The sequence below is a fragment of the Ambystoma mexicanum genome, chromosome 4q (assembly GCF_040938575.1).
Source record: "Ambystoma mexicanum isolate Mex_15411 chromosome 4q, UKY_AmexF1_1, whole genome shotgun sequence".
Taxonomy (NCBI): Eukaryota; Metazoa; Chordata; class Amphibia; order Caudata; family Ambystomatidae; genus Ambystoma; species Ambystoma mexicanum.
The window spans coordinates 390308290-390336129 of NC_090928.1; the positions used below are offsets into that span (position 1 = coordinate 390308290).

The 27840-nt window shown below is 48.2% G+C and overlaps 1 protein-coding gene across 1 annotated transcript in view; it reads left to right on the plus strand.

Annotated features, from left to right (window-relative positions):
* ADSS2 (adenylosuccinate synthase 2) overlaps positions 1-27840 on the plus strand; it is an 888588-nt gene that overhangs the window by 326187 nt on the left and 534561 nt on the right. Inside the window, exon 3 of the mRNA XM_069607967.1 lies at positions 20668-20736. Within this exon, the coding sequence (XP_069464068.1) occupies positions 20668-20736 (69 nt within the window). The remainder of the gene's footprint in view (positions 1-20667; positions 20737-27840) is intronic.

Here is a 27840-nt window from a genome sequence, read left to right on the forward strand (position 1 = left end):
TGACAAGGTGGGTAACAGGGTCCCCCAAATTGGTATTCCGAAAGACGAGGATTGCTCCCAGGTTGCCGCCTTACAATTCCTTGTTCACAACCTCTTGGCAATGTGGGTTACAGATTTCCCCAGATAGGTATCCCTTGAAAGCGGAATTGCACCCTTGTTGCCTCTGCACTTTATATGCTCGATATTCAAATCTGTTGGGCTCAGTGTCCTGTTTGGAGCACACCAGGGTCACCTTTTGTATCAGACAAACTCACTGGTTTTCTGCGGCGTCTCTGCTGCTTCTGCAGTGGGCGTTTCGCTTTCCACTGCTTCTGCTGCTAGCGCCCGTGTAAGTGTAGCGGTCTGCCCGCCTCTTCGTTGAAGCTCTGACAGCTCTGTGGGGTCTCTGCGTCCTCTTCTTCACCGGAGCGGTTCACAACGTGTTGGGAGCTCGTCTCCCATGTGGCTGGGCTTCCCTTCAGCAGCCTTCCACAGCGCTGCTTCCTGTTGCACTCTCTCTGCATTGCCACACGCCTTCTCCCGCATCGGCTTCTGCCTTTGCTTCTTCTGCTTCCACGGCAAATCCCACGTTCCCACCTGCTGCTGCCTCCACTACTACTTCGGCTTCTTTTCGTAGGTGTAACTCATTGTGGGATTTAAATATCCCACTGAGGTGCCTCACACTACTACAAATAGACTGCTTATTATGTTCAATGGCACCTTTTATCCTCATTGCCTGGGAGTCCCTCTTCCTCGTCCCAGTACCACATGCATTATTGGTCTTGAAGTCCATAATGGATTGTGCCATCAATGCTTCAGGGGGAACAGAGGAATCATGAATGGAAGAGTTCAACAATTTTCCCCAGCCTGAGTCTTCCCCCATGTGATCCTCCCACATTCGGGTAGACACGGGTAGTATAGCTCAGTGCATCATGCTCGTCTTGGAAGCAAGACGACGCAGAGCAACACAGGTTTGAATACCGGGTCCGCGCTTAGAAATCTCTTCAGTATTAAGCACGTTATAAAAAACAATTATAATTATAATTCATAATACCGCCCACAGGGACAGGATCAGATAGCGGCTGCCTTCCTCTGACCACTCGAGATGGGGCCCATATCGGGGTTTCAGTGATGATATCACTAGATTCATAACATGGACCCCTTGCCACAGGCTTCCGCAGAAATGTCCACGATTTACATAGCGAGAGGGCAAGAGGGACAACTCCTGAGGAGATGCTCTGGAGATGTCCTGAGACAGAATGGAGGATTTTGCATCCTCCCAACCCCCTTGTCACTTCCCCTGATTTATCAAGTCCTGCTAAAGTTCCAGAACCTAGTACAGTGTTCCCTGATTTTAATGGCTTCCTGGTGCCCAGCCAGTTTCTACTTTCTCAGACCTTTCAACCTGTCGCGTTGACCCCTGATTTGCTTTCCGGACTGGCTTTCTGAGGAGGATGGCCATATCCTGCACCCGTCCCCTTGATAAATGAGTTTAGCTGCATGCTACACAAGGTTAGCTTCTTAGGCTTCTCAGAGCTGTCAGAGAACATTATGTGGATAACACAAGCATCGAGGAAGTAGTCTACGTGAAATCCATCTAGAAGCGAATGGTTAGGATTTGTCCACTCAAGTTTAGCAAAGCAGAAGAATCATCTACTGGTGTCGCTCGAAGATAACTCGGATTTAACATCTTCATCTAATTCAGGTGTAATCCTGTTGGACATATCTAGCATCCGTGGGGACTTATTTAAATTCAGACATTCCATCTTTTTACTTCAATAACCCAGTGATAAAGCAACATTTCAATGGGCTTTGTCACTTGTATCCAAAAATAAAACCTACTCACTGAATGTAATGCTTACAGCTGCATGCCATTAATCTTTTGAACTGATGGCGGCAACTGGCAAAAAACGTGATAGCTTGGAAAGTAGCCTTCCTTATCACGAGCACTTCAGCAAGGAGCATTAGCAAGATCCAGGCCCTATTGGCATGAGAGCCATTTACCTGTTTTCATCATAAGGGAAGAAGGATACCGACACAAGGGTGGAATTTTGGTTGTTAAATACTTTTATGTGTCAAAAAAGAAGAAATCCTACCTATCGGTATCTTCTAAGAGAGTTTTCCCTGCCTCAAACTAATACCAAAGTTTCTGTCAAAATGTCAGTCGAAATCAAACTGCACCATCCTGTGTCATGACCTACTTCTTTCCCTTACATTACAACTAAAGCATAAGTCAACAGAAAGTTCCTTCTCCAGGAGAATAACTCCCTTCTGGTATTTGGATGTTATTCCCAGAAATCTTCTTTGGCAAAAGGATTCCAGGGCAAATGACTCCCTTCCGCTGGCTTGTGGTTCTAATAAACTTTTGCACCTGTCATCTTTCAGAACCAGAAGATTTACTCCCTTCTCCTGGTATTTGTTCAAACACTACACTCCAATATAGTTCACACCAAAGCTAGGCAGAATGGCTCTCTTGCCCTGGCATCTCTTGATCAATGGGCTTTCAGTTTCTTCAACTCTCAGGACCAGGAGAATGACTCCTTTTTCCTGGTATTGGTCCCCACACTCCAATATAGTTCTCAACAAAGCCAGGGGGAGTGACTCCCATTCCCTGGCTTCTCTTGAGTGTATCAAAAGGGCTGTCAGTCACTTGACCAGGAGAATGACTCCCTTCTCCCAGTGTTGAAGAGTTATTTTCAGTGTCTCTCAACCTGATATTCCTTTCGCCCCTTTCTTGTGGAATCGGCAAAGTCTCAAATCCTTCTCAGGGCCTCAGTTGACTTTTCCCTGCAACTGCGACGGGGATTCTTCCCTCGGATGCTTAATACATTTATGTTGGGGTACCAGACCCCTCTGTGGTAGTCAGTGGTCTTATTGTTGCCACTGTGATGTGGAAGTTCTCCTCTGATGCTTAGTTTACTTGTGCTAGGGACCCAGACCCTTCTCTGGTGGTGAGTGGTCTTATTGCTGCCACTGCAACGAGGAAGTTCTCCTCGGATGCTCGGTCCACCCCTCCCAATAGTTTGATTGTTACAACTGGGCGGGCGGATAGCCGCACAAGCCTCTCTCTCTTCCATGCCTGTGTCCCCTTTGGGTCTCCCGAACCTCCTGTAACTGTCTTTGGGACGCCACCAGGTCTTCCTGGGACTGCGGTGCGTCTCTGTCTGTTTGGGCTTCTCTCCTTGGCTTCTGCAGCTCCATGGGGCCTCTGCCCTCTACTGGACTGCTCAGCCCTCTCTTCCTGGTTTGCGTTCAGGTCTGCTCCAGCTGGATCCATAGAGAACTCCCTCATTGACTCGCCGGTGTCTTCTGCTCTCCGGCTTCCCCGGTCAGCCAACAGGATTTGAAAATCCTGCTCTAGCTGCTTTCCACACCTGCTGTCTCTCCCGGCTTGGCGTTGACCAAATCTTCAGTCCTTCTCTTCTTATACATCCTGGTGGATTATCAGAGTCCTTTGTAGTTCTTGATATGTTGATCTTCATGCATCCTTTGGGCCACATTGTACCAGTACTAGCACAGTCGGTGATCTTCATGCCTCATGTGCTCTTCTTCGTCCTTTGGCTGTTTCTTCTGCACTACAGAAATACCTGCGTCTATTCTCAAGGAAGCAGTTTGGAATACAGCAGGTGATTAGGGAAGGTTTGCGTGTGAGGTTGGCCAACGGGCTGTAACCTAGGTGATCGTCCTTATCCCCAGATGGGGAGTCCTTCCCCATGATGTCCTCCCACATTAAGCCACCCCGAGGGGGACTATTGGGTAGCAGCCGCACCTCCCTAGCCTCATAGGAAAGAACTCCCCTTTGGGGAGAAGTGACGATAGCTGGCGAATTGTCACATTAAAGGTTCTCAGATGTCTGTTCGCCTGCCATAGATTTGTTTCATGGGATGTAATTGGCAAAGCAGCAACCAGGGCTTTCCCTTCAGATTTTAGTGAACACTACTGTCTAGATAGGAGTTTGAGGGTAGATGCTTACTTTGGACAAACTGTCTTCAAAAACCTCTTCAGTTAAGAGGGGAAATGAGACCAGCTCACCCCAGGTTAAGAGGTGCTTGGGAAATCTCTCAAAAGAATGAAGAAAAGGGGACAGGATGTAGGAATAAGGAAAAGGTACTCACTGTAGTTACTACTGTACTAATAGTGCCGGCTCCCCATTTAGTCAATGTGACCAGTCACCTTCCTTTCTAATAGTCAATTAGATATCACTCAAGGGCCGACCACGGCAGTTGGAAAAGGACTGAAGGGCGAGGGCAGGCCATCGAGGGAGGGGCATGTGGAGGCGGGACTGAGGCAGTGCATTTGCTGGGCCTATGTAAAAGCCATAACCACAAGACATTTTTTGATGCTACAAAAAGTGCTCCTGTGCCTTCCCGTAGGGCGGAAGATCCCAAAAGTATGGAGGAAAGGGGACTCTGTACTAGGAGTGCAATAGTCACTACGGTGAGTAACTTTCCTTATCAGGATGCTGTTTGGAGCACCTGGATGGCTATGCTCAGATGCCAAATACAAGCTCTGCTTCCAGTTCTGTTCTCTGATACTATGGGATCCCATCTTTCACCAGTCTTCCTTCGTGCTCTTCTTGCTGATCATCTTTCCTGTCTTCATGTGACCACCACCGATTGTGCCTGCGACATTCAGACCAAGAAAAGAAGCCACTTCAGTAGCGCATCAGAAGTGCCTTGATTTTGTGGGAAGCATGTTTGTGCCCCATTTGCATTGCATTCTAACCCTGAATGTGTCATATTTGGTTTCTGTGCCTCTTCCCCAACAATGCCTTGCTCTTTTGGTGTCTGTTTCACCAAGGTGGTAGGATGGCATTGGGAGAAACACTCCATCCAAAACTCACTTCTTTGTCCTAATAAAAAATTATTTTCTCTTGTTTGTTTTAACAAGTGTTCTCCAGCATGGGGTCTGGCATGGATTCACATGCTCATGAATATTCCCCGTCGTCAGGCTGGGAATCCTCGGTAAAGAAAAAATCAGTATCAGTTTCGTTTCTGATCTGTCTTTCGTAGTAGTAACCAATCACTGATCTCTGCGTCATACTGACCACAGCCAATGACTGCCCTCTACCTAAGCCCCGCCCCTGGCAGCCATCTTCAGATTTTTACCGCACGTTCAAGTGTTGGGAGTCCTCGTGCTTAGCTCTCGAGCTTTTACTGCGTGTTTCGCGTTTTTTCAGGTGAATTTTCACTTTTTTCGGTTAATCGAGCCTCAAGCTCCACCGTTTCTACTCCCGTTAACGGCTACCCATTTCGGGATTTTCCTACGCCCCTCAAGGGTGAAGATTTCGTCGAATCAACTTCTTGGAGGATTCCAGAAGATTCGCGGCCTACTTCGAGATGGCCCAGGATGCGAGTTCGTCGCCCGGACCCAAGCTGTTTCGCAGCTGCCCTGGATGCGGGCTGCAGAATGTGTTTAAGGAAGACTAACATTTGCGATGCCTCTACTGTCTTCATGGGGACAAGACTCATGTAGAGAAGGACTGCCAGTTCTGCAAGAACTTGTCGGAGCGGACCATGAGGGACTGTCAATCCCGTCTCGCAAGCTGGTTGGAGAAGGGCTCGACGGGTGAGAAGAAGAAGAAAGGGTCCGAGCGGGCTTCAAAGTCCTGTGCGGGCGCCCCGGCACGGGGGCCCAACACCAGGCCAAGCGCCGCGAGTCCGCTGGCTCCGGGAGCGCCGAAAGGTCAGGCTCTTCGGTCGCCAGGCAGGGAGCACCTTCCCCGGCACCGTCAACCACGAGCCAACGCTCCGGTTCGGGGAAGAGAAAGTCTGAGACCCCGGGTAAGCTTTGGGAGAAGCCCTGCCCGATCTCGGAAGAGGGGGAGCGAGGCGTCGCCCCTCCCCCGAAGGAGAAGGCCCGGGACGCACCTAAGGTGGTGAGGGCCCCTACCCAGCAGGCGAAGGCCTCTATCGAGGCTATCACGGCGACTCTGGCCAAGCCAGCAGAGACACTGCCAGCGGAGACTGCCTCCGGGACTAGAGTTTCCCTGCCGCCAAGGAGGGAATCCTCTTTTCAGCCCATCGTCGTGGCTGCCATGATGGAAGAAGCGAGGGGGGCACGGTGCCCTCCTCGAGCTCGGAGTCAGCCTCGGAGGAGGAACTGACAGAGGCCGTGAGGAACCTCGAAGTCCAATTCGAGAAGGTTCGATCCCGTCAGGAAGATCCTCGGGATATAACCGAGGAAGACGACGAGGGTGAGGAAGAGCGGCCTTCCCTTCCGGCACAGCCGGATCCTAGGCCTCAGGATAGCTCGGCGGCCATTTTGTCTGCCATCCAGTCCTTATGCTCTGAGATAAGGACGAGATTCCCACGGCCCAGGCCGGAGGACCCGCAACCTGGCCCGTCGGGAAGTCCTCAGAACAAACGACGGAGGACCCAACCCTCTCCTCCGCTCGCCCCCGTGAGGCCTACAGTTCCCTCCTCATCCTCCCACGAGTCAGGAGATGACGGTGCGCTGGGCTCGACGACGGGTTCTGAGGGCGACGACGACGGAACGGGTCTCCCGTCTCCCATCACACGGGCCTCGCCGCCCAACGAGATTGGCTCATTCCACGCCATGATCGCCAGGGCGTCCGAATTGTTCCAGCTCTGTCCGGAGGAGCAGAAAAAGGAAGGTTTCCTCTATCAGCGCCGGGAGGCCAAGAGGAAAACGGTCATTGCGGTGCCCCTAATCGATGACATCTGGGAGGAGGGCCTGTCGGTTCTCAAAAACCCCTCCACGGCACCAGCCAAACGGGACCGGTACGAGAAGAAGTACCGGGTCCCCGAAACTGCTCCCCTGTGCCTCAGGGCCCAGCCAACGCCAGACTCGGTCGTCTCGGCGGCGGCGAAGAAGAAAGCGGTGGGGTCAGGAGCCTCGACGTCGAATTCCCCGCCGGACGGCGAGGGAAAGAAGTTGGACGCCATGGGGCGGCGGGTCATTTCGTCGGCGACGACGACGATCAAAGCGGCCAACGCCCTGGCGATCGTGGCCCGTTACGACAGGGAGCTCTGGTTTAAGCTGGCCCCCATATTGGACTTCCTGCCGGACGACAAGAGGTCCGAGGCCCTGGAAATACTGCAAGAGGGCGAGGTGACGTCGGACCACGCCATAACCGTGGCAACCGACATTGCTGATACCGGGTTCCGCCAGCTGGGCAACGGTGTTTGCCTACGACGACGGGGTTGGCTCCGGGCGACCGACTTCCGTCAGGACGTCCAGACCAGGGTGTTGGACATGCCGTTCGACGGCAGCAACTTGTTCGGGAAGGCGGTGGACGAGTCCCTCCAAGCCATAAAAACGGACACGGAGACGGCCCGCGCCCTAGGAGCCCTTCAGCAACGACAGCCCTTTCGGAGCTCCGGAGGCAGACAGGGGGGCCTCCAAGGGATCCAGCGGTGGCTCCTCGTCCTACCGCCAGGCGGCACGCTCCTCGTCTCAGGAGGCCTACAGGGGTCGCGGCAATCAGGGAGCGCCTCGCCGCCGTCGGCAAGGTGGCCAGGGCGGCAAGGCCTCCACCTCCAAGCAGGACTGAACCGGCCGTGGTCTCGGGCCCCCACCGAAGCACCCCGGTGGGAGGCCGGCTGACGAAGTTCGTCGGCGTGTGGAAGTCCATCTCTACCGACCGTTGGGTGCTGGATACCCTGGCAAGAGGACACTCTATCGAATTCCTGAAGAAGTGCCCTCACGTTCCCCCTGTGGCCAGGAAGGAAAATCACGTCCCGCAACTGCTGTTGGAAGTACGGGCGATGCTCAGGAAAGGCGCCATCGAGCTTGTCCCGAGGAGGATCCGGGGCTCCGGGGTGTACTCAAGGTACTTCCTCGTCAGGAAGAAGACGGGCGGCTGGCGCCCCATCCTGGACCTTCGTCGTTTGAACAAATACATCAGATCACAAAAGTTCAGGATGGTCACCCTCCAGCACGTACTGGGTCAGCTGGAGGAAGGCGACTTTCTATCGTCGTTGGACCTGGAGGATGCATACTTCCATGTTCCCATCCTCAAATGTCACCGAAAGTTCCTCAGGTTCGTCGTCCAGGGACGCCACTACCAATCCAGAGCACTGCCGTTCGGATTGAAGTCGGCCCCCAGGGTCTTTACCAAGTGCCTAGCACCAGTGGCGGCGCGGCTGCGCCTGCAGGGGATTCACGTCTACCCCTACCTGGACGACTGGCTCATCCGCTCAAAGACGAGGGAACTCGCCGTCAAACACACTGCGAGGACCGTCCAGCTACTCACAGACCTGGGATTCGCCATAAACTACCCAAAGTCCCACCTGGTGCCGTCGCAGGTGGCCCTGTTTCTGGGAGCGAAGCTCGATACAGTGAGGCGCCTGGCGGCCCCGTCGGAAGAACGGACGAAGACCATTCTAGGCAAAGTGCAGCGCCTGCTAGCCACGGACGTGGCCAGGGTGAGGTCCATCAAGTCCCTCCTGGGGATGATGTCCTCTTGCATCTACCTGGTGCGCCTCTGCAGACTCCGGATGCGCCCTCTTCACGAATTTCTCGACGCCCGTTGGATGCAGGCGACGGGCACCTTCGAAGACAGGGTCCCCCTCAACGAGGTGTTCCGGCGGGCGATTCAGTGGTGGGGCGTTCGAGCGCACCTCACGGCGGGCAAGGACTTTCAGACGCCGGGAACCAGGAGACGGTGACGACGGATGCCTCCCTGGAAGGTTGGAGCGCCCACACCGGAGATCTCCACGCGAGAGGCCTCTGGCTCCCGGAGGAGATGCTCCTGCACATCAACGTCCTGGAACTCCGAGCAGTGTTCTGGGCTCTCAAATTGTTCCTCCCGTCGCTCAAGGGCAAGGTGGTGCGGATCTTCACGGACAACACCACGACAATGTTTTACATACGAAAGCAGGGAGGCACCAGATCCCCAGCCCTATCTATCCAAGGAGGCACAGGATCTGTGGCACTGGGCAGTCGCCCAGGGGATGTTCCTGGTTCCCTTCCACCTGGCAGGAGAAAGAAACACCATCGCCGACTCGCTCAGCAGAGAGCTGCGCGCGTGTCACGAGTGGGAACTGCGCCAGGATCAGGTGGATCAACTCTTCTGACGATGGGGCAAACCCCAAATCGACCTGTTGGCAACAGCGACGAACTCGAAGTGCAAGAGGTTCGCTAGCAGGTTTCCCCAGCCGAGAAGCATGGGCGATGCGTTCTCGTTCCCCTGAGACGGCCTATACCTGTATGCGTTCCCTCCGTTGCCGTTGCTGCTTCGACTCATCAGCCAGCTCAAGAGGTCCCGATGCAGGATGATCCTCGGACCTTCTGGACTTGTCAACGTCCCCTCCCATCAAGCTGTCGGCGGACGCTGACCTTCTCTCCAGAGAAGGAGGCGCCATCTTCCACCACGACCCGGCGTCGCTGAACCTGCAGGCTTGGCTCCTGCAGCGCTAGAATTTGGAGGCTAAGATATACCGGCCGATTGCAGAGAAGTTCTTGCAAAGGCCAGGGCGTCCTCGACTCTCAAATGCTACGGTCATAAGTGGAAGAGGTTCTCTATCTGGTGCCGAGCACAGAAGATCAACCCCCTACGGATTACGGCCCCTCAAGTGCTGCCGTACCTGCTATCGCTGGCAAAGGCTGGGCTAGCCCATGCCTCCATTAAGATTCATCTGGCGGCAATCTCCAGATATACCAGAACCACAGGACGGACGTCCCTGTGGTCCCATCGACTGGTAAAAGAGTTTATGAAAGGACTGTTCCGGTCGTTTCCGCCGGTGAAGGCCCCGGCACCAGCGTGGGAACTTAACGTGGTGCTGACCAGGCTCATGGGACCCCCGTTCGAGCCGATGCACTCCGCACCTATGAAGTTTGTGTCGTGGGAGACTGCATTCCTGGTGGCCATTACCTCCGCACGACGAGTGGGAGAGATCCAGGCCCTATCCTGCAAAGCACCGTACTTGTCTTTCCATGCCTCGAGGGTGGTGCTTAGGACGCACCCCTCCTTTATGCCCAAGGTGCCGTCGGACTTCCATCTTAACGAGCCCTTGGTGTTACCTGTTTTCTTCCCGTCTCCTTCGTCGCCGGCCGAGAGGACTTTGCACTTGCTGGATGTGGCTAGAGCGCTGAAGTTCTATGTGGCCCGCACGAAGAGTTTCCGGAGGACATCACAGCTGTTCGTGAACTTTGGACCTGTGAATCAAGGGAAGGCGCTCTCGAAGTCTTCTATTTCCAGATGGCTCTCCGGCTGCATCATGCACTGTCACCGGTTGGCTAACCGACCGCTGCCAGGCCGTCCGAGAGCCCATTCGACCAGAGCGATCACTGCTACTACGGCGTTCTTATCTGGTGTTCCCCTGCTGGACATCTGCAGGGCTGCTACGTGGAGGTCGACGCACACCTTCACGAGATTCTACTGCGTCGATCGGGATTCCAGGGAGGAGTCCAGGGTCGGCCAAGCAGTGCTGCGCAACCTGTTCGCTTAAGGTGAGCCTGGTGAGGAGGTAAGAGATGCTTAATGTTGAGTTCTTTGTATTGCTTAATGTTGAGCCTTTTGCCACCCCCCGTGGTTGTGCATGTGTGTACTGCTATTTATTCTTATATTCATGAGCATGTGAATCCATGCCAGACCCCATGCTGGAGAAGGAACAAGTTACTTACCTGTAACTGTTGTTCTCCAGCATGGGTCTGGCATGGATTCACATGCGAACCCTCCCGCCTACCCCTCTGCGGCTCTTCACTTGGTCATACTGCCACTTCACGTGCTACCAAATCTGAAGATGGCTGCCAGGGGCGGGGCTTAGGTAGAGGGCAGTTATTGGCTGTGGTCAGTATGACGCAGAGATCAGTGATTGGTTACTACTACGAAAGACAGATCAGAAACGAAACTGATACTGATTTTTTTCTTTACCGAGGATTCCCAGCCTGACGACGGGGAATATTCATGAGCATGTGAATCCATGCCAGACCCATGCTGGAGAACAACAGTTGCAGGTAAGTAACTTGTTCCTTCTACCCCAGTTTTACACCTACACAACTCCATTTGTGGTTATGCACACTCGCCTACTCCATAAGACCACATCTTCATCTTTAAAGACTTAAAATTAATGAACCATGCTCCTTGTATTTCATTGTGAACCCACCCCTTGAGTGCCTAAACGTGACTCTGTTCTCCCCTCACAGTTCCACAGCATTCTAAAGAGGGGCTGCACAGCCAACTTTGTTCAGTGGCAGTCCAAGGTGCATGCTCCTGGGATGTACCTTTCATACGTTGTTTATAAACCTGCAGTGCTTTCTATGTTTATTTCAGTCCAGCCTTTAATTTCTCATTGTAATTTGTGATTAAAGATGTCTCCATTTTTGTCAAGGTAGAAATTCAACACTTTGCATTGTTCGCTGTGAGTGAGCACAACTTTAGCACCATGCTCCTTTTGAATATTATCGGTAAGGCAGTCATATGGATTGCCCTCATGCATTCTGCCAAGACCTCTTCAGGGATGTTGGCTGCAGGGGCATGTTTTGTTTGGCCAAGTCCTACTGAAGAATATGGAAATTGGAAGAGATGCCCACCGCCCCTACCCCATTATAAAATGTTGCCATATGTATGTTGTAAGAAGTACTTGATGTACCAGTAAATATAAATCACTCACCACAGTGACACTTGTTCTGGCATCTTTTAGTGTAGCATTCTTGGAAATGAACAACCTACCATCCCCTAATCTGCCTGTACTACTTTGCTCCTCATCAGAACAACCGTGCCCTATTTTCCTCCTACCCTCTGGCCACTCTCTTTGGGCCCCCTACCTCACCTTCATGTGAGACCAAAAACCTTGGGGTCATCTTCGACTCCAGTCTCTCCTTCATCCCTCACATCTTGGATCTTACCAAGAAGTCCCACTTCAAGATCCACCTCCTTAGAGGCATTCTTCCTTTTCTCACTTTCTCCCAGAAGCTCAATGTGTCCAGAGCTCTGGTCCTCTCTGTGCCGGACTACTGCAACAACCTCTTTCTTATTCTCCCTCTTTCCTCCCTTCTCCCCCTCCAGCTAATCCAGAACAGGGCTGCAAAACTTATCCTTGGCCTCCAGCCCAGGAACTGCATCTCTCCAGTCCTAAAGTCTCTCAACTTGTTCCCGGTGGCTGCAAGGATCAAATTCAAGACCCTCGCCATCATCCACAAGGCCTTCTGCGGCCATACTATCTCCCACTTTCCCTCCCTAAATACTCCCCTGCTAGAGCCCTACGCTCCTCTAATTCAAACTCTCTGACTGTCAAGTGCTTCCCCAAGCAGAGAGTGTGGGGGGCAGTTCTCTCCTCTGCTGGTGCCTCCCCTTGGAACAGCCTCCCTGCCTCTCTCAAACTTGAGCCGGACCTCCTTATGTTTGGGAAACTGCTCAAAACTCTGCTCTTCCCCTTACCTGCTAATCACCCCAATGCCGTTGCGACCGGTTGCCTGATCCTCACAAATCTTACAGGATCCCAGGCCCTTCCCTCCACCCCCTGTCAACACCAGCACCCCTAACCCTGCTCCACTGCAGTACCCTGCGGGCCCCTGCTTGGTGGCTTCACATCCCACCTTGAGAGTCGCGTGTCTCAGCACTTAGCTTGAGGTTCTCCTCCTTGCCTCCTCTTAGCACTTCCCTCCTGTGCCCTCCTCCAGCACTTGTCCACTCCTCTGTTCCCCCTTCCATCCCCTACCCTGCACTTCTCCTCAATGCACTTGCATGGCCGAATGCCACAAGGCCTAGTAGGATCACAACTGTATATTATTGTACATTACTGTTTTTGCCACTGTTATTCTCCTTGTTCCCTTCCCATTTAGCCTTGTGGCCCCTTGAAGCACAATTCTGTTGTATAAAGCTCCTTATACATGCTCAATAAAATAAAAATAAAATAATGTGAATGTAGAGAAAAGGATTCATGGGGTAGTAGAGGGGCGGGATATAAACATTCCCAGAGGATGTTGGTTAAATGTTTGTATGTGTAAAGAAAATTAATGAGGTTTGTGTGAAAGATGGGTATGAAATCCAGAAGGTTGACTGTTTCATCTTTTTTTCGGAAAAAGATATGCAGGATAATGATCTGTTAATAGAGTTCACAAATACGGACGTAAAACAGAGAGATGATGACTTATGAACAGTTTCATTTCTGGATTTTTCCAAGGAGTAGATGATGTGCTGTCAATAATGATTTGAGTGAGTTTTAGAGCCTAGGAGTCTTCTCATATATTTGCTTTACCTTCTTCTGGTGAACATTTGCCATGTTGGAGGATTGAAGGTTCCTCTTCGAATCTGCTGAAGCCAACTTGTATAGTTGCTTTAGGCCCTTGCACTTGGTGCATTGATTTTGATCCTGGATTCCATCCCAAGCCAGCTCAAAGGTTTGAAGACTGGTAAGCCTAGTTGCGTTTTTTCAGTTGAATCCCAGGCTGGCTGGGATCCTTAGATGTCATCCCTTCTCCCCGAGGAGGAGCCCCTTCCATGAGGCCAGGGAGCTGAGGCCGCTACCTTATAGCCCCCCTGGGGGTAGTTCTCAGTGGGAGGATCTCACGGGGAGAGTCTCCCACGCTAGGGACAAGGACGACCATCTAGGGAGAATGCGGTATAACACCCTTCCCCATCCAACCACTTCCTTTACCTCCCTGTGAGTCCATAAGGCCCACTTTCGCATCCCTCACTTCCATACCACACACTTTCATGTATATATGGGAGACTGACTAGCCTACAGTTACTGAGACAAGGAAGATAGGGATGACCGAAAGAAGATTTCCCTGACTGGTAATGAGTCGAGGAGGGGACGCGGAATGATGAAGTGTCCGCCTAAGCACTTGAATGAGCATTCTAGCTGTAATCGCTCATTTAATATAAAGAGAGAGGAAGGACTTAACCTTTTTGTCAGATGCTGCCATGAGGGCCCCGTGAGCGAGAGGATCGTCTGGCGTGGAAAGGATGGAACACTGCTGACCAGGACTCAAGCAAGGGGGCTTGGGCGTCTCTGGCAGACTGGCCAGAAACCTGGAACAGCAGGGGTTCGGGCAAGCAAAGCACTTGGATCGTGCAGGCACAAAAGGCAGTCAACCCGCAAGGAAGCAACTGCTGCGGAGTGGCTGCGGCTGACGCGGGAACCAGAAAAGTAACAAAAGACCCAAGGTAGAGGTCGGGAGACTCCGCGAACCACTGGACGACACCGGCAGAGACCAGAAAGGTGTGTGGGTGGTCAGGACGGCTGGTAGGGGCTACGGTGAGAGTGCAAGAATGGAAGATACAAAGGTTTGGGACTCTTGTGCACAAAAGATCTCTACAAGTATTCGTCTTCATGGCAGTACCTGGCAGGAGAGTGAGCAAGGTTTGCGAAAACTAAAGCCTGAGAAAGGCCAATGGAAGGTAAACATTTCCCCTGGTGCTGTGAACTGTAAAACCAAGAATGAGAAAGGCGAGGGGAAGGGAGACATTCCTCCTGGTGTTGTGAACTGTGGAATTCAGCCTGATAAAGGCCAGGGAGAGGGAGACCTTCCCCCTGGTGTTGTGTACTATGAAACAAAGCCTTAGAAAGGCTAGGGGAAGAGAGACATTCCCCCTGGTGTTGTGAAAAGGGGAAAAAAACAAGAAAAGTCAGGGAAAGGGACACATTCCCCCTGCTGTTGTGAATTGTGAGAGCAAAGCCAAGGAAGGCCAGGAGAAGGGAGTCATTCTCCTGGCAGTGAACTCGCAAGGAGGATCAAACCAGTGTTCATGGGGACGGGAGTCATTCCCCCTGGGATAAAGAAATAGTGACATTTCTGAAGCAGAGGTTTGGAGGATCAGCAATCCTTTTCTTTTGTGAAGTACTGGAATCGGGGAAAGGGAGTAATTACCACCCCTAGTTAAGAACTTGCAACCAAAATTGTGCTTCCTCGTCCATGAGAAGGGAGTCCTCCTGGAACAAGACCATGGGCACAACCTTTAGTTTACTTTTGAGTGTAAGGGACAGAAGTAGGCTTTTTGACACAGGACGGTGGACTATTGATTTACACAGACATCCTGACCGAAACCTTGGTATTTCAGTTGAGGCAGGGAAACCCCTCTTAGAGTTAGGGAAAGGTAGGTTTTCTCTTTATTTTCTGGAACAATAACATATTAAATCAACAACAATGCCACCTGTGTCTGTCTCCACCTTCTGCACCCATGCACTGACTATTGGCACTACACATACAATACTTTTAGTAATGAAGTGCGTTTTTTTTCTTCAGATTTTCTTTGTAATCTACTGAGTACTCCAAACTGCGAGGGGTCAGAAATGTGAGGCGGTCAAGTAGACAGTTTTTTCACAAGTAGCCATTTTATTAAATAATAAGGGTGCGATAAATGCCTTGCGTTTCCTAACCTAACAAGGATGTCCCTGCCTGTTAAACTAAGACTCAAGGAAAACGCTCTTATATCAAAGGTTATCTGTCCATCACACTTAAACATATAACACAATCAGACAGGTATCACATGACTGTTCAAACTCAACAAAATAACAGATCTATTCAAATGTAAACTTTATTACCATGCATCCTTGTAACCAGGGTCGGATCCCCTTCGCAAGGTTCAATGCAGGATCTTCCAACTCAAAGCTGCAAACAAAGTTCCTTTCAATAGCCAAGTTCTGCTTTGAATGCAACACAAAGTTCCTTTCATTACTAAAGTCTTTCACTTGGCACTTGGATTGTCTTATTGCTAAACAAGATTTATCACTCTTCAAAATTGATTGTCTAAAGCTTCCACAAACGTTGTCTTCACACATCCAGTCAATATTTCAATATAACCTCTCTTCTTTGAAGAACAACTACTTTCACATTTCTTTTTCATAAACAATAATATTTTGTCAGGATGGTTTTACCACCGTTTATCATAACACATTAGTGGACTTACCACTTTCTTTCCACCACAGCCCTCCACCACAATGTAGTACTTCAATGTGTTCTTCCTGGTCCACTAACCTGATGGGACTAATACTGAATCGTCCCACGCCTGCCAGGATAAAACTCCTACCACTACTACAAGTACTCTGTGGTGAGGCTTGCTTTATACTTTAGAAAAGTCTTTGACTTTCAACAACATTGTGGTTCACAACTTCTTCCACAAGGGTACAATACACATTGACACTGTTCCACTGATGCATTTGCCACATGCAATGCAGGTTATATTCCTCTCCCCTTTGAGGATTTCCACAAAGAGGGCTTCTCTCCTGCCACCTTGGGTACCTTTTACCACACCAGTTAACTGCCAGTAACGTCTCTCAATCAAGGTTCTTGCTTTAGGAAGCTGTTTCCCCTTTTAGTTATTAGTGCACTTCTCTGGCTTAGGCGATCCTGATTATCATCTTGTTCAAATATTGTCCCCTCTTTACTTTGTCAATGATGGTTACGTTCTTCTTTAAATATCCCCCCCTCTTTAGTTTGCCACTGATGGTTGCAAACTTCTCTCACTCGCTTACTCTCTCAATGAGTATCATGCCAACAATGCTTTATTTCATTAGTTCGGTATTCAAAAGGCTTGCTGATGGCCAGCGGTCTGTTATGGAGCACCCAAGGCCCACCTAACGAAGGCCAATTAATTCACTGGCCTCTTCCTGTGCATCTGTTCGACCCGCTGTTGCTGCAACTTCTTCTTTTGTCGGGTCCTGGGCATCTGACCACTCTGGTCACACTCCCACAGCCAGTGTCTTTCGGAAAGGGAGCCTGTCTTGCTCCTTGCATACTCCGTTGAACGTCAGCCACGGGAGTAGGGCATAAAATAAGGAGAGCTTCTCTCTCCCACAGGAGAGCCTGTCACAGCACTGCTTTCTGCTGTGCAACCTCTGCACTTCATGTCTTCGACCCCTACGACTCTCTCGGCACTGTAATACGCTGCAAACACAGTGGCGGCTCTGGAGTCGTCTTCTCCCTGCTGTTGCCGCTCCCACTGCTGCTGGCTGCTTCTTCTAATGGCCTGCACCTAAAGGAGCTGTAAATATTTAAAAGGTCTGTTCAGGTGTGGGTCATTAGAACCACTAGACTGCACACAGCTCTAATCCTCAGTACCTAGAGCATTATGGGACTTGAAGTCCCTAATGTTTTTGTTCCTTTTTATATCAAAGGCTTCCATTTTACAATGGACCATTAACACAGTGGGATCATTAGGGAAGTTGGTTAGAGGGTTTTCCCAATTTTCCTGACCTAAGTCCCCTCCCATGTGATCTTCCCACAGAACACCGCCCCCAGGGTCAGAATCGGAAAGCGTCTGCCTTTCCCTGGCTACATGAGGGTCCCAGGCCAGGGTCTTTGGGATGATCACCTCTGATTCATCACAGAACACAGGATTGAAAGTATTTTTTCAATTTTTCCGGATTTTTCTTTGACTCTTTTTTTAAACTGAAATTATGTGTACACGATTTTGTTCATGGAACATAAATGGGCATCATTTTCACTCATCTGTTGATGGGTATAATCCACTGGTTATACATGTGCCCCTGCAGACAGGTATGGATAGACAGCTATAGGTACAGAATTGTAAAACATTATAGTTCTCCTACGAAAGATCTGCAAACATGTATCTTTGTATTGTTCATAGTTAGTCCTGATGATGGACGGGAAGTCCGAAATGCATTGGCTTCTGATTCTGCCACTTCAATTGTAAAGAAAGCACGACGTGGGTCATTAAAGGATATCACCAAGAAAAAAACATTCTATATTGAATGTGTCATTGTTTGTTTGAAATTCAGTAGTGGCCCGACCGGAGACACCTTCTCAGAGGAAGGGTGTGGTTCCTTAAGCATGTCGAAGCAACAGAAGTCGTGGTAGAGGTCATAGAAGCATTGCGACCAGCAGAGCAAGTGTTGAAGAAGCCGCTGAGTGAAACACAGCACTCTTAATACCTTGCGCGAGCATTGCTGGCAACATTACCCAGTTCCCTGTTCACTCGCGTTTGAGTAAAGGGAGTAGAAGTTGTTAATTGAACTTGAATTACTTGAATAATGGGAAATGTAGCACTCATGTGTAAATCAAGTTGTTTTACTCGCGTATAAAGGAAATACTGCTTACATCAATTGTTCACTATTCTAAGACTTTTACTATCTGGAGGAGTGGTCGCGTGTCACCAATTAAGGAAGGTGAACGTTAGAAAGATCATTACCGAATGCCTAACCTTGCTAAATCCATTGTTAAAACCTTTAACTTGTGAATATCAGGAAGTGGTCGTGTGTGCCTAATTGTGATTTCTGAAGACAGACTGCTTTATATTCTTTTCTTTAACCAGGCATACCTTCACGAATAAGAAGAGTGTAATATTACTGAAGCATAGAACAAGCATTGCCCAAGCGAAGAATCTCACCATATTAACAGCAATAGCAGCCTTTCTGAAGTTGAAAAGCAGTCTATCTGTAATGTGAAGTAACCAACAGCTAATTGACCCAAAATACAAGTGTGCAAGCATTACATGAAGCTAAGCGAGTGGCACTACGGTTCTGGGTAATTACTTGGGCTGATAGCTGGCATAAAGGTACAGGTAAAGCTGGGGAAGGGAAACTGACTGATTGTAAAGACTGTTTTGAAGTAGACACAACCTGTAGTGCCTAAGACTGTGGAAGATAGAGAGAAGTGAGTCTTAAAGGCAAACCTAGGTAATTATTGTGGCAGACAGACAAGAGAGGCAAATAGTCTGCCCCTTTTGTAAGGAGATATTCAGAAGGTGTTGAAGTACTTTTCAGTATATCTTGTAGAAGCATGTCTAAAAGTCCAAATCACCGAAGCTGTGGTGGTAGTCCAAAGTACTAAAGCGGCGGTGGTATATCTAATTGTAAGTAGATGCAACATTGCAGTAGTTTAAACAAAGTGGAGCATTGTGAGTAAAAGGTTACGGTACGCATGTCTCTAGTTTGTCTTTTATGTGTGCCCTGAGACCTGCAGGTAAATAAATGGTAAATCAGTTAGACGTGGGAGTGTGGAGTGGAAGTAGCAGCACTGAGAAGTCATCCTGACAAATATACCATTGTGAATGCTAAAGACTGTAACTAATGAATTCCTAACTGTTGAACAAGAACTGTATATCACTAACTGTGGATATTGCATTTTCTTCTGAACTGTGGCGAATCTTCTTGAAGAAGAGACAGAGCATTGTGGCCAGGATTACCATTGGTGCTATGTTTCTGCAAGTAGAAAGTGGATCTTTCACACAGCAGAAGAGATTTGTTGTCAGTGGAGATTTGGTTAATGAACTCTTAATCTGACTTTGAAACATCAAGGACTAATTCAAGACATGTCTTTCTTTGGTTGAACATTTGCAGAACTGACTTTGAATCCTGGGGACGGGAATTACCCAGGATATTGGGTCATTTAGACACTGTGAATATTGTTCATGTCAGGTGGTATTGCCATATATTTTCTTTGTATATTTGTTGCTTAGTGTGAGGGCCAGTTATCCTGTGTTAGAGTGTGTTCCCTTAGCTTTGGGCTAGGCAGAGAATTCCTCAGCAGAGTAGGGAAAGAGAGGCATTTAAAAAATATATTATTTCAGGAATAAAATGGCATGCTTTGATAAATTATTTAACAGTTTTCTGCCTCATAAGATCATATTGTCCCCTGTACTTCTCTTGAGCCTTTCATCACCTATCTCTAGTATCATTACCACAATTCCTATTGGGCAGCACACTTGGGTTGTCCGCGCATCACATCATGCATTCTCAGTTCTCCTTTGGGTCTTGGCAGCCCTCAAACTCACTTTGGGGTATCAGAAACACAATCCCATCAGCCAGTACACTTGGGTTGTCAGTGCACTAAACACTGTGTTTTCTATTCTCTTTTCAGTCTTCCCGTACCTCACTGAAGTTGTGGAGTGTCAGGGCAACAGCTCCAATCAGGAAGTACACTTGAACAGTCAGTGATCCTCATACTGTACTCCTGATTCTCTTTTTGGTTCTACAGCATTCCGAATGCTTGTTGGTTCTACAGCATTCCGAATACTTGTTAGAGTGACAAAACCACAGCTTTGTTCTGGCAGTTCATGCTCGTTGTTGGCGCTCCCCATGCCACACTCTTTATTGTACCTTACAATTATTGGGGAGCAGCAGAACTACATCTGCCCTCAAGCATTTCACTCTCATTGCCAGCACACCACACACTGCACTCTTGGTTCTCTTTCAGGCTCTTCAGTGTAATTTATGCTCAATAGGGAGGGAAGGAGCAACTACCATCAAGCAGCTCATGTTTGCCACAGCCCCACAGCGTTTTGTGGACCACAGTTGGTTGTCTCTTTCTCGCTGGGCCCCAGTGCTTTGTAGACATGTTGGCAACAGCCTCAGATTATCTCTTGGTCAAGGATTCTGGTGTTGACATCTCCTCTTCCAGCATTTAAGTTAGTGGGTGCCCACTCAGCTGTTTTCTCCATTCTTCACTTTGAGCGATTAAAATCATTGGGATCCTGCTTGCATGGATGCTCATTCTTCAGTCAGCACCATCTGTCTGCATGTTTTTAATTCTTTGTGCCTCACATATCACTTACTGTGTCGGTGGACTGCCTTTTTAGTCCTAGCAGAGCTGCTTCACTTTCCTACATGACTCTGAAAAGGATCAAAAGATTCGGATCATGTCCATTTGGATGTGGTCACTTGAACAAAATATAGACACTCAATTTATTACATTATGTGAACTAAGAAATTATTCAGAACCAATCCGTAGTGTTCAATGACAAATACATATGTTTGTGCTGATCCCTATGTGGGCAGGTAAACAAAAATCACTAATTTCTATTTATATTTTCCCCAGGAAATGGAGTTGTTATCCATCTACCAGGACTGTTTGAAGAAGCTGAAAAAAATGTTAAAAAGGGAGCAGGTGAGTGGTTTACGTCTTGCTATTTATAATTCTGTCCTTCAAAAAGAACATAATGATTGTGAGACAAGGATCATGTTCCATAACTAGTGATGACAAATGCATGAGGTTAGACCCAAAATGTATTTTCCAGTATTCCTTTTAAGTTGGTTGAAAGTGGACATTCGTTGAGGAATTCCCTGATCAACTAACTGTAGTTGCTGCAAAGATACTGCTTAGTAAAAAAACAAAAAACATTTTTATCGTGATTTCTTGGCAGTACGATCTTGGCCGAGGCATAATGTGCAGTTTTCCCTGATATTATCAGCCTCCTATCGCTCACATCACACACACCTTCTTTGTTGCCTCCCACACTTCTTTGCAAAAAACAGAAGTTACTAGTGGAACAGTTCCTGCAATCTTGGAATGGTGATTCCAAATGCTATTTTGTATAGTGAATGCCAGTGTGTTTGTGGTGTTGGATTATTTTTCTTTTTCCTTTAAAAAACAACTCTCGATAAAAAAATAAAATAAAAAAGAATTATGCATTATGTATAAAATGTTAGAAACCACCAAGGTGTGTATTGTTGAGATGTCACTGCAATCTGTTGGCATTCACAAACTGTATTTTTACATGTTTGAATGAATACAGGAATGCTTTCAGAAAAGGAAGAATCTTTGTTTTCGCTTACCATTTGCTCTGGCTCCTCATTTGGATGGTGAACATCTTGATGAGTGGCACAGCATATCTGCAGTCTGGTCAATTTTGTCATGTTTCTTGGGTAGTTCTCTCATTCATTTGTCACTCAGAGACAAGCAGTTCCAGCTATAAAAAAAGAGTGAAATGTGTAAATGTTGTGATGATCAGCAGCAGAGCTCAAAATATCTGCAATTTTCCAGATGGATCTCAGTGTTGCTCATTTGAAATAGTTGTCTGTGTATACTTCAAGAAACAATTCATGTTGTAACTTAGTTGTTAAAGGGGAAGGCAAAGTTTTTATCTAACATCTTGTCTTGGAAAAATAACCAGTGTATGGTTGAACGACTTTTAATGGCAATCAGCAAAGACACCATACACAGGACAACAGCAACCCAACAACATTATGAGACTTGGCACAGCATACCCGCTCCCCTCCAAAGACTGGGCTTTATGAAAAGAGAGCAGACGTGCATTTCAATGGAGAGCAAGGTTCCAGACATAGCATGGATATCATTAAGCACCAATGTTTCAGGGGCCCTGTTGAGCATGCAAGCCGTTATGGTGGATCTCTCATAAGCTCTGTGCAGAGTGGGTGTCTTCTCTGAATGCACACAAGCCCGTCGCTGACAGCTGACACCGTTTTGCAAATTTTGGATGCGGGAAGGAGCCAGTGTGAGACAGAAATGGTATCAAGAGAGATGACACAGACAATGAAAGTGTAATTTCAATAACTTTATTAATGATCAGGATGGTGTAACTCCTAACTAACCCAATGTTATGGCAGGATTTCCCTGTCTGAAGAAATCCAAAAAAAGGTCTGTGTCAGGAAGCCCAAAGCAAAAATCTGTCTGTGTTAAAAAGCTATGCTGTCCTCACAACTACAACAAAACTAGCGGGGGAATGCTTTCAACCAAAGTCTGTGTTCCAAAGCAAATGTTCAACAAATGTTACTTCAAAGTTCCATAAAGTTATTTTCTTCAATTTCAATACAATTCCAATATAATCTCTTCTCAGCAAAAGTAGTACAAGTTCTGAAGTTACCTTCTGTATCTTTGCAAATATCACAGTTCACATCAAAATGAAGATTTGGGGGTCTCCCTTCTCCATGTTCAAAGTTGTAACAACATCTTCACACATCACAGCAGTCTTGGGATTCCCTTCCCCAAGACAATGTAGTAAAAGTCTATTTTCACACAGGGGTCTTGTAACTCCCTTCCCCAAGATAGCAAATGTTCACACCTCTTTACTGTTTGACAAACTTGTAATGGCTTCTGGTCTAGGCGCAGTCGTCAGACCACACAGTCCACCCGTCACAGTTCAAGCAACTAGCAACCAAATTTGATTGTGAATTATATTATGCCTTGATGTTAAGAAAGTTGACTTTGGGAAACGTACTGGTCTAGGCGCAGTTGTTAGATCACCCGGTCCACCCATCACAGGTCACCCAACCACTAGTTCCCTCCCAGCTGGTATTCAATGAGTCACAAGTTCCAGTCTCTCATTTGAAGTGTTCTCTTTGGCAAAATTAGAATTTATGTAGCTTCTATGGTGTGGGCTCATGCAGCCCTTTTTGCTAAAGTCAATCAAGGTGCACTTGTATTCAGCCAACAATGTTCACCTTTTTATGTAGGGGCTCATTAGCCCTTTTCATGCACTCTGCATTCAATATTAGCCCACTCCTAATGCTGTGAGCTCACTAGTTCCTTTATACCATGTGTAATCGTCAGAGTATATAAGTTTCCGGCTTATATCACGTGTTCCATTCACAATTCTGGCTCTCCGGCCTTTCCGTGACATGCAGCACTCAGAGTTTTCACACATGCAACCTTTCTGGATGATCGACATTCAAAACTCAAGCATTCTGCTTGACATTACGCGCAGTGTTCCTTTTGGTGAGCGTCAGGCTTAACAGCCCCTCGCAGAGTGTCCCAGAGTCCTGCCTTCCTACAGACGCTTACCGGACGATTACTCCTGCGCTGCCAGGTGCTTTCTGTACCACTCCCCAGCCTCTGTGCCAGACTCCGCCTCGGCTTCTTCCACAGCGGTCGCGCTTCGCCACTTCCGCACAAGGGCTTTCCAGACTGGCACTGCTCCCCCGGCTGGAATCCCAAGAACTTAGTCGTTTTCTTTTTGGCGCCTCGGCTTCTCGTCACCTCTGCACAGCCTACTTCACATTCTCTGCTTCACCTGCAGCTTCTCTCCTGCACCTCCACTTCCTTGTGAGAATGCCACCTTTTTTATATGTTACTTGATTGTCAAGGGATTTCAGGTGGACCCAATTATTCGCAATTGCCTGAGTTTTATTAGTGGGACATGCCTTATCCTCATACCTACATGTCTCTACAACTTTTTTCTTCGTTCCAGTACCAAACAGGTTTTTAACATATGTTATCTGCATTTCTCTTAGTCGTCTCTTCATCACAGTATTCCCTGGGGAGTTACAGGGGTTAAGGGAATAGGACTGACAATAGCCCATAAAGGCTATGGGAGGAAGAGGGCAGGTCATGTCACTATCAGGAAAGGGGGGATACCATGTCTCACCCTCAAGTACCCTCTTTCCAATCCCCAAGGACCCTCCTCTCACATGGTCTTCCCTCGCTTGTATGCCGCCAGGTTCAGGATCCAAAAGTGATGTCCCTTCCCTGGCCACCTGAACAGAGGAAGAAACTGCTGTGAGTCTTGCTCTGGATTCAGGCAGGAAAACCAATTGGCCCAGCGTGTAAATACAAGACCCACAGATCAGGGCAGGGAGCGCCAGGATTTAATTTATTTTATACACACCCAGACGTGCAGTGGTGACATGTTGGTCACATAGGGGGCCGTTGCAGATGATGCTCAGGAGAAGGGTCCCTACTTGTGGACAGAGCAGCCCAACACTTGCCAGTGCACAGTGGAGGTACCTGGTGGGTGTGTGAGTGGCTAGGAGCTCACTTTGTGACTATATCTTCAAGGTCAGAGCCGAAGGGCCCGCAGAGAGGCTTGTGATCTGCACTGGATGTGCTGCCCCTTGTACGGTCTGCTGCAATAACTACCTGGGATTGGCTGGTGCAAGCGACCATTATTTCTTCTACTGGGAAGAGGTGCTGTGGGGAGTGGGTGCCCCCTGGATCTGGGGAGTGGGTCACCCACACAACATCATCGCCAGACCCATTTTAACCACCTGCCCCTGTTTCACAGTGAGCAATGTTTGGAATGACTACGGGTGTTGGTGCCAAGAAATGGGACGGCGTGGATCAATTTGCGAAGTTTGCCCTGCGACTGTCTGATGCCACCACGGATAACACCCAGGCCTCGGTGACCCTCCACCCCCGAGCTCAACTACTGGCGTGCCCACTGATATGCATTGCATGCTTGAGGAAATGCAGCAGGATTTTGCATCCGTAAATGTGAAATTGTACGGCATTAATGCCAATGTGGCATCGATGTGTGCTCAGCTTCAGAAGGAGACACAGCACATTACGGAGGTGGAGGAGCGAATAAGCATGGCGGAGGATAATGTCACAGACTTACAGGGGTCCGTCACTGTTTTGACCAGAGACATGATGCAGATAAAAGCAAAGTGTCAGTACCTGGAGTATAGGTCCCGGAGAAATAACATTTGCATTATTGGGGTGCCAGATGATGCACTCCGTGGAAATATGGGGACTGCGGTTGAGGACCTGCTTTGTAGTATTCTAGACAACCCGGGATGGTCACCGCGTACATAGGGCACTGGCTGCGAAAACTAAGCCAGTAGACTACCCCAGACCAATTATCGCATGTATTATGAACTACCGGGACAGAGACCTGATACTGCACATGGCGAGGGACAAAAAGGAGCTCAGGTTGGAATCCCAACACTATCCATATTTACACAGACTTCATGGTGGCTGTGCAGCAGAAACATGTTTTTTCTTGGCATAAAGAAACTGTTAAGGGAGAGAAACATCACTTATGCAATGTTGCTCCTTGCATGGCTCAAGATTCAACACAATAACAGAGCCCATTTTCTCACTGTGCCGTATGACGCTGTATCCTTCATTGAATCGCCAATTCCACTGGCTGTTCCTCTGGCCGGAAGCTCCTCTAGTATGTGAAAGAAGGTGTTTAATGATAAGTGTTGTCTTGCTACATGCAAGTTAATAGTAACATGCTAGCATGGGCTAGTGTGACTATATTTGTATCCTGGCATCCATGGTTCGTGGGATGCATCATATTAATCCCACTCTGCACAGAAACGGTTGTCTCCGATGCAAGTGCAAATGTTTTGTTTTCTGTTGAGTTGGGTGGAAGGGAGGGCACAGCCAATGTTGGCTATGAGGATGGGCAGCGGAGAATGAATGTTCAGTAGTTTGGGTGTAAATGTTAAAATGCACTTGTTGAGGGCTGGCAGAGGATGGGCTGAGGTAACTTATACGGTTGTTTATCGCAGAGATACATACCTACAGTTAGAGCACAGGCAGATGGGATGAGGCATACCGTTGCTTTTCTAAGCTGGAAGGTTCGGGGGCTGGGGAATCCAATTAAAGCTTGCAAGATAGTTGCATACACAAATAGGAAGAGCCCAAGATTTTGTTCCTACAGGAGACACAGGTACAGGCAAGCAGAGCCCAGGGGTGGGTTGCGCATTGATAATTTATATCATACTCGACAAAAGGCAGACAAGGTTTGACACTGGTGCACCACTCCCTGCAATTTGTGCATTTGGAAACCAGAACAGACAGAGATGGGAGATACGCGATTGTACATGGTATCCTGTGCCGGTAAAAGGTTCTATTAAGTAAAATTTACACACCCAACCTAGATGATGCAGACTTTTTTGATGAGGTATTTCGTCACTGTGCTAAATACTCTATGGCCTTGATAGTCTGCGGGGCAGAGGGACTGAACACTATATTATGCACAACACTTGACCACACTACTGACACGGCCAGGGTGCTAACCAAAGCAGCAGCACAGACTATCCTCACAAATATGTCCACTTTGGATATGCTTGATGTTTGGTGGTCGGTGAACGCGGTGAATATTTTACAACATAGACTACCATATAGATGCGTGTTTAGTTCATTACTGAATGGGGTTGAAAGGTGTTCCATGCTAACGTGATCTTTGTCGGACCATTCCCCTATTTTGTTGTCTATACAATTATCTAATGTGGGAGGCACACCTGCACTGCAGCGTTTTAAACCAGCGGCGCTGCAGAATCCAGTCTTTTCCTTGAACTTACATGTTCTCATATCCTCCTATTTTGATAATAATGTGGGCCGGTCTCCTCGGTTGCGGCACTGTGGCAGGCTTTCAAGGTGAATGCTCGAGGGGTAGCTATGTCTACTGTGTTCGGGGTCCTTAAGAGCGTTAGGAGGGAATTGGATACTTGCGAGTCCAAACTCTCGACATTGCAGCAGCAATATGCTAGTGCCCCTCCTCTGCGAAACAGCAAGAAATCAAAGCTGAATTGGGTGCGTTTAGGGATACAGCGAATAGGGAATTACAACACCTGGACAGGCCAATATGTGAGGAGTCAGAAATGCGAGACGGCCACAAAGGTATATACTTTTCTCAAAGTTTGCCATTTTATTTTTTTTAAAAAGGGGGAGATAAACGCCTATCTTTTCCTATCCTAACAATGATGTCCCTATGTAGCAAACTAAAACTAAAGAAAAATGACCTAATTTCCAAAATAGTCTCTGACCCTCACGCTAATACACACAACAAAATTATACAAGGATTGTTTGGCTGTCTTCAGTTCAACAGAATAATATACCAATTCCAAATTAAAAGCTTTAGAAAGTACTCCTCGTGAACAGGGTTGGGGTCCTTTCCCCTGGTTCAATTCAGCAAAGTTCTGATTCGAAAAAAGCTTGGTTCAGTGCAACACAAAAAGTCTTTTCCATTAACTGCGTCCTTCCACTTAGTAAAGTAAATGTCTATTTCACAGATGATTGGCCACACAATTAATATGACTGTTGTTCTCCACAGTGTCCTTTTTTTTGCAAACAAGACTTTTTATTGGCATTTGTAAAAAGAGCTTCACCATTCTTAATGACATATTGCTGAGGTATAACATAAACAAAAATCAACATAGCCTCAACTGAGGCAAACAGGGACTGGGGGGAAGTTCACCGGGGTAGACCGGATGGGGGATCGCAGCAATCTCGGGACAATGTTACAGGGGACGAGTTCAATCATGGCGGTAGGTTAGACAGCTATTATCATGGTCTGGGGGTCTAGTCCATTTTCTTCAACCAGGGGAGAGATGGTGGCTGTCTGGCTACTCCGGGGAATTTCTGCACATAGTCTAAAAATGGGGACCAAACGCTATAAAACTTGCTTCTGTTGCCGAAATGGAGGGCAGTGATTTTCTCGGCTGCAGCAATATCCCAGCACTTTACCCACCACACGGGATCGCTGGGCCCTCCGGGAGTTTCCACAGCCTAGCGATTGAGATT